General features: G+C 43.7%; 1 protein-coding gene across 6 annotated transcripts in view; it reads left to right on the forward strand.

Moving 5' to 3' along the window:
- The window catches only part of PCNX4 (pecanex 4), a 51,674-nt gene extending 45,264 nt beyond the window's left edge, over positions 1-6,410 (forward strand). For all 6 annotated transcript variants that reach the window (XM_056545293.1, XM_056545294.1, XM_056545296.1 and 3 more), the window contains exons 11-12: positions 1,258-1,444; positions 5,320-6,410. In XM_056545293.1, the coding sequence (XP_056401268.1) occupies positions 1,258-1,444; positions 5,320-5,571 (439 nt within the window). In that variant the 3' untranslated portion in view covers positions 5,572-6,410. The remainder of the gene's footprint in view (positions 1-1,257; positions 1,445-5,319) is intronic.
- The last annotated feature ends 4,444 nt before the right edge of the window (positions 6,411-10,854 follow it).

Consider the following 10,854-nt stretch of genomic DNA (forward strand, 5'->3'; position numbering starts at 1 on the left):
AGTCGTGATCACGCCACACCCCCTCAATGCAAGTCTATGGGAGGGGGCGTGGCGACGCCCCCCTCCCATAGACTTGCATTGAGGGGGCGTGGTGTGACATCACAAGGGGCGTGACCGTAACGTCACGACCCCCGCCGCCTGCTCGGAAAAAAATGTTCTGAACGCTGGGGCAGCGGAGTACCCCTTTAAAGCCTGAACATTCCTAGCCCCATTATAAAGAGAAGTCATGTAAACAGAGCTTGAATTTGATACTTCCACTTTTGGTTGCTGAGCAAACCAGGGGTCTGCATAAGAAATACTATTTCTGCAGGCTCCCAGGTAGATGAGGCTATGACAGTGCTTTATATGGGCCCAACCAAAGGCAAAATCTTTAGTCATTCCCTCAAGTTTCATTATAAGGGGCACTTTCCCCTGATATTAAAGGGGAATTCCAGGAATTTTTTTATTTGACTATGCTACAGGAGCTGTAAAGTTAGTATAGTTCATAATATAGTGTCTGTACCTGTGTGTGATGGTTTTCACCCCAATATTTATTTTCATCAGCATACAAAATGACTGTTGTCTCAGATTTTTTCCAGTTTGCATTGCGGCCGAGACCTGACTCACTAGTCAGCTGATGACAGGGAGCCTGTCTGCTTCAATGGGTGGAGCGATCACTGAAGAGAGATCAATCTGCAACTAATGCAACAGCTATAGGCAAACTTATTGAAAACCACAGTGATTTGAATGGATGCAGCTCATTTATGTTTCAATGGGTGGGGTGGCTGATGTGTGGGAGGGAGGAAGATGAAATTGTGGGATTTGTAGTAAAAAAAAAGAAAAGTCAAACAGAAAATTCCAGTTCACAAAAAGCTAGCTACAGTGTTATGGTAATCTCACAACACAGCCATTTATCCCCAAGACAAGCGCAGATCCTTCCTAAGCATGTCCATTACTGCCTGCCAGGTACATACTAAAATCACCTTATGGTGGAGAAGCCCTTTAAAAAGACTGAGCATATACGGTAAATAGGCGTGATCTGAGTAGTCAGCTACTTTCTAAGCTTAGTACACATAGAATAGGCATCTATTCATTCAGTGATTCTTCCATATCATTGAAGGAGAAGAAGATTTGCCATCCAGGACTTTAGGTGAATATCTTGTTGTAAACTCTTCTTATAACTAATGAAATAGTTTTTATGCAGCTTCTCCATTCCTCATGACTGCACGTGCTTGTGAACTGTTCACCTTTGCTCAGTCTTTGACTTTTATCTTGTAGGTATACCTTTAAGCTCATGGTTGATAAAGCGAGTCTGGGACCCGTCGAAGATTTCAAAGAACTGCTGAATTATCTGGAGGAGTATGATAACGATTGGTACATTGGTCTGGTGTCAGACTCGGAGTGGCAGCAGGCAATTCTGCAAGAGAAATCATATCTTTTTTCTTTGGGTCATGATCCAAACATGGTAAGATATTTTAGTAATAGCTGCATCAGAATTGATTTTAATCTAAATTATAGTACAAGTTAGGGCTGGGCTGTATATCGGTTCATACCGAATACCGAAATTTTTGTGCTGCACGATTTTAACCCATACCGCAATACCGGTTTGGCCCCTCCCCCTCGGGAATGAATGAATCAGCCCAGCGCTGCGCTGTCCCCACATCGGGGAACTAATCATATGTGACCTGCGAGCGCAGTTCTGCCCCCCCCCCCCCAATTAATTATTAGCCCAGCGCTGTCCCCATCAGGGTACTACTCACATGTCACCCGCATGCTCTGCCCTCCTCGTCCTGTTTGTTGCGGCCGCCGGCGCTGACACTCTATATCAGTGGTCTCCAACTTGCGGACCTCCAGATGTTGCAAAACTACAACTCCCAGCATGCCCGGACAGCCAACGGCTGTCCGGGCATGCAGGGAGTTGTAGTTTTGCAACATCTGGAGGTTGGAGACCACTGCTCTATACTGTGCGGTATCCCTATGCCCGGGCTGCAAAAAAAATAAACAAAATAAACTTGAACTCACCTCCCGTTGGTTCGGTACCGGCCTCACTTGTTTCCTGGGGACCGGAACGTCGGACAGCCGTCAGCCTATCACCGGCCGCAGTAATGTTCCGCCTCGGCCAGTGATAGGCTGAGCCCACTGTCATGTAAGAAGCCGACTTCTTACATGACAGTGGGCTCAGCCTATCACCGGCCGAGGCGGAACATCGCTGCAGCCGGTGATAGGCTGACGGCTGTCCGACGTTTCCGTCCCCAGCGTAAGGCCGACGTAGGTGAGTTAAAGTTTATTTTGTTTACCTTCTGCATCCCGGGCATAGGGATACCGCACAGTATAGAGTGTCAGCGCCGGCGGTCGCAACCAACAGGACGAGGAGGGCAGCGCATGCGGGTGAAATGCGAGTATTTACCCCGATGGGGATGTGGGCTGATGATTAATATGGGGGGCTAGGAAATACCGTTATATACCGTGGAACCGCCAAAAGTTTAAAAAATACCGTGATACACACATTTAGTCATACCGCCCAGCCCTAGTACAAGTTCCACAAGCCCTGTTGAAATGATTCATCTAGAGAGGTTGGCAGCATATGGCTGGAATGTGTCGCCAATGATCAGTGATATTCCTCAATGTGAACCCTCCGCCTCTTTCTAAAAACTAGAAGGAAGTGGCAGTGAAGGTGCTCTGTGCTATGTAAAGGTAAACTGTGCATAATGCATGAAGACCAGGAGCATCTTCTGACAATTTGTAAGCAAAGTGGAAACACACCCTTTTATCACCAAACTGTGCAACTTTTGGTGTAGATTTGGGATGACACAAACGAGCTACTATTCCTGATTTTAGGAGCGGTAGCCAGCGTAATAAATAAAATGAGAATAAAATAACCTTATTTATTACACTGGCTACCGCTCCTGAAATCGGGAACAGCCTCTGGGCGGCGCTAAGTATCGACTTTCTCTGCTGGTCCCTGATCTTGTCCGAGGTTCATCTCTACTTGAGTCCTCATTCGTGCATGGACCACAGCTGGATATCGTCTGCCTCCTGTATCCTGTTGCCCAACAGCGACAATGAGACACTTTTTGTGGGTGCATAACTTGCAACTCTAGTTCACCCCATTATATCCACCTGGTAATGGCACTTAAAACACCATCTATTATGTCTTTTTTCTATATATCTGCTAACACACACCTACAAAATATAAATGTGTTTATGAATTCTACACTTGCAAACTTTTCTTCACAACTACTGATTGTGAAAATTGACTCCCACGTAGTTTTATTGGTTTTTTGGGCACAATGTTTTTTTTTTGTATGTCCTGGGTGCTGTAAAAACACAAAATAATACTCCCTTACCCTGATCCTCACTGCAGCTGTTTTGATGGAACCTAATCCCTTTCCTCTCTGATTTCAACTTCCGATGCCGATTCATTTGGAAAGGATGTACCGACTCGGCCAATCACTGGTCACAGGGCTAACCACCCTAGTAAGCTTTTACTGCTCAGCAAAAAGTCATCAGAAGCGGAATGAAGCGAGAACATTGGGTACAGGGCAAAACAGCAGCGGTAGGGATCAGGGCAGGTGGGCATGACTTATTTAGTGTTTTTTGCAGCACCCAGGGAGCCTAAAAAAACAACCCAAAAAAAAAACCATAAATTCCTTTCTTTTAATTGAACAAATGCACAATAAATTTGTAGTGGTTCAAAATCCCAAAATTGAGATGAAATTCACACCGGATTATTATATGGATTTAGTGCAGATTTTTCCACAGTGTGTGAATGAATGAGATCTTATCCACTTTGCAGCTACTGTAAATGCTTCAGATTCCATACGGAAAATCCATGGCTAATATACCACGTGGGACCCTACCCCTACCCTACCACATTGTGAAATGAATTAGAATTTTTGACAAATAAGGAAAACAAAATTGAAATCACCTATACAATGTTAGAGAATATTAGATTTCTATGTCCCCTTTAAGAAGCCTTAACTGAAATTGCTCATGTACTAAAATTAGAACCTGCCAATGACCATAAAATTCTAGTTAAAAAGGGCTATGATACGAGATGCCCCAGAGTTCCTGGCCTCTGAACCGTATTGCCCAATAGACGTTTCACTAAACTACATTTTGATTTTTACAAGGAACGCAACATTACTTTTATTGTGCTAGATAAGCTGAGGGGACATTACACATCCAGGACAGCTGCATCTCGTTCCTCGCCAAGAAAGATAGTTTAGAAAATAAGTAACTACATGATTGCAAAATAGAATTTATTGTGGTTGTAATGATCTCGACTCTTCTGGCAGAGCCCTGACAGCTACGGTAGATACAGTGATCCCTCAACTTACAATGGCCTCAACATACAATAGTTTCAACATACAATGGTCTTTTCTGGAACATTGTAAGTTGAAACCAGACTCAACATACAATGTACAGACAGTCCTGATCTGTGAAATGTGTCAATGAACTGACCAATCAGAATGGGCATTCACTGGTAAAACACCTGTATTACTGAAGCGTATGCACTGACTGATGTCTGGTAGTGCCCCCTACAGTACAGGGTGGTATTACATGTTCTGTACTACTCTTTGGGCCAGGGTTAGCTGCTCCTTTGGACACCAGGTGAGGGCGGCTCCATGTTAATTTTTTTTAGAAGCTCCTTTCCTCTACATAGACCAGTGCTTCCCAAGCAGGGTGCCCCCAGCTGTTGCAAAACTACAACCCCCAGCATGCCCGGACAGCCTTTGGCTGTCCGGGCATGCTGGGATTGTAGTTTTGCAACATCTGGAGGTCCGCAGGTTGAAGACCACTGCTATAGGGGATAACTTTATAAAATGGCACATCCCCTTTAAGACTGGATTAAAACTAACATTATTAAGGATGCCTTTTTGTGACATCATTACCACCGCAAGTCCTGCCCAAACCGTGGCTCTGCTTACCCAAATTGCATCCGTATTATGCTAATGTGAACCCAGCATAAGCAAAATTGCACTTCTGCACATTTTCACTACAGATGGGGGGTAAAATCTGCTGCCAAGTAATGTGTGTTTTCATTTGGTTTTACAGTGCTGGGTGATATATGCAGAAATTTGCTACATGAAAATACTATAAAGCTGTTCTGAATCCAGAGAGTAGTCGGTCTTTTACATGTCATTTCCTAGAAAATCCTAATGACAGAGTACCAGCAATACATGTTATTATCAGGCTGGTCACATGCTTACAATTACTCCTCTCCTATTTTGTTGGCATCACTACGCCGCCTCCTGTGTTTCTGCTTCCTTGCCTTGATTTCATGTAAATCCGGTTCTTCTTTACAACTTCTAATCTTAATATTTATTTTGTATGCAGGGCGTTTACACTGGCAGAGTGCTCACCCTACAAGAACAGCTGGTGCAGATTGGAAAACTGAACTCAGAAGCTGTGCGAGGCCAATGGGCCAATCTCTCCTGGGAATTGTTGTACGCCACCAACGATGATGAAGAACGCTACAGTATCCAAGCCCACCCTGTGCTCCTACGTAACCTAACTGTGCAGGCAGCAGACCCACCTCTTGGATACCCCATTTATTCCTCTGTACCTCTCCATGTGCCTTTATATTAATCCATTTTTACCGTGTTTCTGCATGTTCAGTGGAAAACACTAGTTTATGACCTAGTAACACAAATGTAGATGCTGCTGTTGGATTTTTGTAAAAAAAAAATTGTTTTGTCATTATTATTTTTTTATTAAAGGGGTACTCCGCCCCTAGACATCTCAGATGTCAGATGGCCGGGGTCCCGCTGCTGGGGACCCCCGGGATCGCCGATGCAGCACCCCGCTATCATTACTGCACAGAGCGAGTTCGCTCTGCGCATAATGACGGGCAATACAGGGACCGGAGCATCGTTACGTCACGGTTCCGCCCCTCGTGACGTCACAGCCCAGCCCCTCAAGACAAGTCTATAGGAGGGGGCGTGGCGGTCGTCACGTCCCCTGCCATAGACTTTCATTAAGAGGGCAGGCTGTGATGTCACGAGGGGGCGGAGCCATGATGTCACGCTGCTCCGTCCCCTGTATCGCCTGTCATTACGCACAGAGCGAACTCGCTCTGTGCACTAATGATAGTGCAGTGCCGCAGCGGGGATCCCCAGCAGAGGGACCCCGGCCATCTGACATCTTATCCCCTATCCTTTGGATAGGGGATAAGATGTCTAGGAGCGGAGTACCCCTTTAAGCTGCACGTACCAATGTCATCCCCACGTTACCTCTACATCATTGCAATCACTTTGTTTTATATGTCAGATAGTAAATTTGACAGGCGACTTGAAATAGGTTATTGCTTCCTCTTGTAAATACGTGTACACTTTACAAAAATGTCTGACCAAAATGTGTATAATGTATAATATTTCTTTTATAAATTGTTCATTTTGATTGTAGTAAACCAGAGTTTGTTTACATGGTAGTGTGCTGTTTTGTTTGGTTTTCTGTAATTTGTACCAAATGACACCTTATGCTGAATACACCGAAGATGAAATGCATTGCCGTCTATGAGAAGCTGTCAGGAGAATGTCCACACAGAGATTTTCCATGTGGATATTCCTTGTATGAACATAGCCTCAAAGTAACAAAAACCGTATGACTTCCGATCTGTCTCCCATATGCCATGTTCTGAGTTAAAGGGGTACTCCACTGGAAAACATTTTCTTTTAAATCAAGTGGTGCCAGAAAGTTAAACAGATTTGTAAATAACGTCTATTAAAAAATCTTAATCCTTTCAGTACTTATCAGCTGCTGCATACTACAGAGGAAGTTCTTTTCTTTTTGAATTTCCTTTCTGCCTGACCAGTGCTCTCTGCCAAAACCTCTGTCCATTTTAGGAACTGTTCAGAGCAGGATAGGTTTGCTATGGGGATTTGCTCCTAATCTGGACACGTCCTAAAATTGACAGAGGTGTCAGCAGAGAGCACTGTGGTCAGACAGAAAAGAAATTCAAAAATAAAAGAACTTCCTGTGGAGCATACAGCAGCTCATAAGTACTGGAAGGATTAAGATTTTTTAACAGAAGTAATTTACAAATCTGTTTAACTTTCTGGCACCAGTTGATTTTCCACCGGAGTACCCCTCAAAGTGCTGGTGCTGCCTCCTCAATACCTTCCACCAATACTATCAGACTAAAATCTGTTTCTTCCAATTGTTTAGGTATAAATCAGTCTTCTAGCAATGACTTTAAAAAGCCATTGATAAAATAAATGAAAATACTGATTCAATAGGGATCAGATGCATCTGTACTTTATTCCCTCTCCATTGGGAGAGTAGCACATGCTGTATTCTTAAAATACGCACAGTTTATACAGCCATGTGAATAGCTCTATAGATTAAAGGGGTATTTCAGGCCAAACTTTTTTTTTATATATATCAACTGGCTCCGGAAAGTTAAACAGATTTGTAAATTACTTCTATAAAAAAATCTTAATCCTTCCAATAGTTATTAGCTTCTGAAGTTTTCTGTCTAACTGCTCAATGATGATGTCACGTCCCGGGAGCTGTGCATGATGGGAGAATATCCCCATAGGAGCTGCACAGCTCCCGGGACGTGAGTCATCAGAGAGCAGTTAGACAGAAAACAACAACTCAACTTCAGAAGCTAATAACTATTGGAAGGATTAAGATTTTTTTAATAGAAGTAATTTACAAATCTGTTTAACTTTCCGGAGCCAGTTGATATATAAAAAAAAGCTTTGGCCTGGAATACCCCTTTAACATTAGATCCCTATTACAGTCTGCAAAACAAAAGTAATACAGGGGCAAAATACATGTGTGAAACCAGTGCATTTTATAGACTGTATTATGGCTACTGGTCCTGGACCACCTTTGGGTCTGATTATCTGAATGTATAGCTGTCAGTTCGGATCATTAGATCCATGGTCAGGCTGGGATTTGCAGTTGTGAAACTCCGTTGTTGCCTTTGTACAAAACTGACCAAATGGGTAACAAGGCTCGAAGAGTTTGTCACTGCATAGAACAGATGCTGGTGTTGCCTTTAAAACAGCTCAAAAGGCTTCTGAAATATATTGACCCCCCTTTATTACTACCTCATTCAGGAAGCTGCCACACTGTGGCCTATGAGATTTCTGTTGTAAGAAAAATGTTAGAGCTTGTTCACATTTGTGCATTTTACATCAGTATTCATAAGCACTCGCTGGGTTTAGGTCCAAAACTGAAGCGGTAGAAAACATTTCTATGCAATCACAAACAAAAAGGAAAGAATCCGGCACTGTCGCTTTATCCTATGAGTATACTTCCTCTAATAGTGTGGCTAGCGTTAGCAGTCTGTGTTCTCCTATGGGTGGTGCTGCACGCAAGATTAAACAATGCACAATGGAATCGCAGAAAGTGCGGAGCAACTCGCCCGGTAAATAAGAGGCAGCGAGGCACATCACATCACGGTTAGGCGATAGGAGGAACGGGGAATCAGGCATCGGGCCACAGCCGTATCGCACCGTTAGGCGCTTCATCAGGCCCCTGCGACGAGGTCGCAGGGGCCTGATGAAGCACCTAACAGTGCGATACGGCTGTGGCACGACGCCTGATTCCCCCCGTTCCACCTACCCCCTCCCCGCTCCATCATTGCCTAACCGTGATGTGCCTCGCTGCCTCCGATTTACCGGGTGAGTTGCTCCGCACTTTCTCTTTTGTGATTCCAGAAAACATTTATACTGTTCATGTGTTCTATTTCTGTTTTATTTTACAAATACTTTGGAAAAATACTTAGGGGATAAATTTATCAAAACCTGCGCAGAAGAAAAGTAGAGCAGACTCCCATAGCAACCTGACTTCTGTCATTTTAGAGGCCTTTTTAAAAAATGAAGGAATCTGATTGGTTGCTAAGGGCAACTGCACCACTTTTCCTCTTGCACAGGTTTTGATAAATCCCCCCCCCCCCCCCCACAATTTATATGCAGCTCCTAAATGGCCCACCAGTTCTTTGACCCAGAAACATAAGTTTCCTCTAGCATTATAATAGAGTCTGAATAGGCTTATGTTGGCAGCTCTCATCTGAAGAGAGCACAGTTTAGTGAGTGCTGATGCATTCGATTGTACATGCAGCTTAATAGGCGTAAGCCTGCTTAGATAGTCTGGGACCTGACTAAGTAGCGACAGTGCAAGCTACTGCAGAATCATCCCATTCGTGTGAACGGGACAACAGTACCTTGCACCATTGCTATTATTTGCTTGGTGATGCAAAGATGACATTAAAGGGGTATGCCGGTGGAAAACTTTTTTCTTTTAACTGGTGTCAGAAAGTTTGTAAATTACTTCTATTAAAAAATCGTAATCCTTCCAGTAGCTCCTGAATACTACAGAGGAATTTTTTTTCTTTTTGTTACAGAGCTCTCTGCTGACATCTCTGTCCATTTTAGGAACTGTCCAGAGCAGCATATGTTTGCTATGGGTATTTTCTCCTACTCTGGACAGTTCCTAAAATGGACATAGATGTCCGCAGAGAGCACTGTGCTCATGATGTCAGCAGAGAGCTCTGTGTTCCAAAAAGAAAAGAATTTCCTCTGTAGTATTTAGCAGCTAATAAGTACTGGAAGGACAAGTACTGGAAGGATTAAGATTAAATAATTTACAAAATCTGAATTCAAGTAGAGAAGACAGACATGGTCGCACATCCACAAATTCTATTTAGATCTACTTGCTTCTCAGCATAAATTCAAAAACTAACAGGTTGTTAGTATACATTTTGATCAAAAGGTACAAGCTCACTTACCACGTCAAGGCCACCTAATTAGAGTTGGTTCCTAATGGCCCTAGCATAAAATGGCGTAGTACTGGGCTGTGACCACCACCGACGCAACACCAGTGCCCACAGGGGGAACGACCCACTGGCAGAGCAGCCCCAATGCCACTCAAACCAGCCCCTGGGCCGCACCTCCCCACAGACACGGCGCCGTGGCAGCAATGGACGCCACTTACCATGTGCTCCCAGTCAAACTGGGAGGCTGCCAGAATTTACAAATCTGTTTAACTTTCTGGCACCAGTTTATAAAAAAAAAAAAAAATAGTTTTCCACCGGAGTACCCCTTTAGAGAGAGTGGTGCTAGTGCAAGCACTAGAGCCACTTCAAGCAGCTGAATGGCGGGGGGGCCAGGAGTAGGACCCCTGCTGATCTAAGATTGTTTGCCTATCCTGTTAAAAGGCCAGCAATTTTCCAAAGCTGGAAAATCTCTTTAAAACCTGTAACTCCACTTATGGATAATATCAGGTCTCAGGAGTTAACCATATTTTAAATAAAAGTCAGGAGATGCAAAGCTCTTATGCAGGTATTGCTTCACTTTGGTATCGGCTTCAGCAGTGGCCTGGCCTGGATTGATTCAAGTTGACGCCCTATAGTAATTAAAGTTCAATTTACAGTACAGGTACAGCATTGTCTTGACTATTGGCTAATGAAGAGAAAAACAGCTGGAGGCACCTAACCAACCAAATTAAAAAAAGCTATCAATAGGATGCATGGAGAATGAAGACAAAATATACCAGTGGTTCCAAAAAATCTGAGATAAGCGGTGGTGCAGAGGAATCGATAGTCAATATTGAAATAACAAAAGGAAAGATCCAGCAACTCACCGCAACCATCACTCAGTAAATAGCAGCCACCATGGATGTCCGGGATCTTGCAGGAAGCTCAAAGGCTACAAACCGGTGAGTTTCGTGCAATCACCACTTGTTCCGGCCCCTATTGCGGCTATAAAGCAGATATAAAACGCCCTTCATCGCCGTATGAATGAGTATGTAGTGCACATGTTGGAACAGTTCCTGAATAGTAATGTGTTGGAAGTAGAGATGAGTAGAGATAACTTACAGTAAATTCGATTCATCACGAACTTCTCAGCTCGGCAGTTG

Source organism: Hyla sarda, chromosome 11, assembly GCF_029499605.1.
Source record: "Hyla sarda isolate aHylSar1 chromosome 11, aHylSar1.hap1, whole genome shotgun sequence".
NCBI classification, from domain to species: domain Eukaryota; kingdom Metazoa; phylum Chordata; class Amphibia; order Anura; family Hylidae; genus Hyla; species Hyla sarda.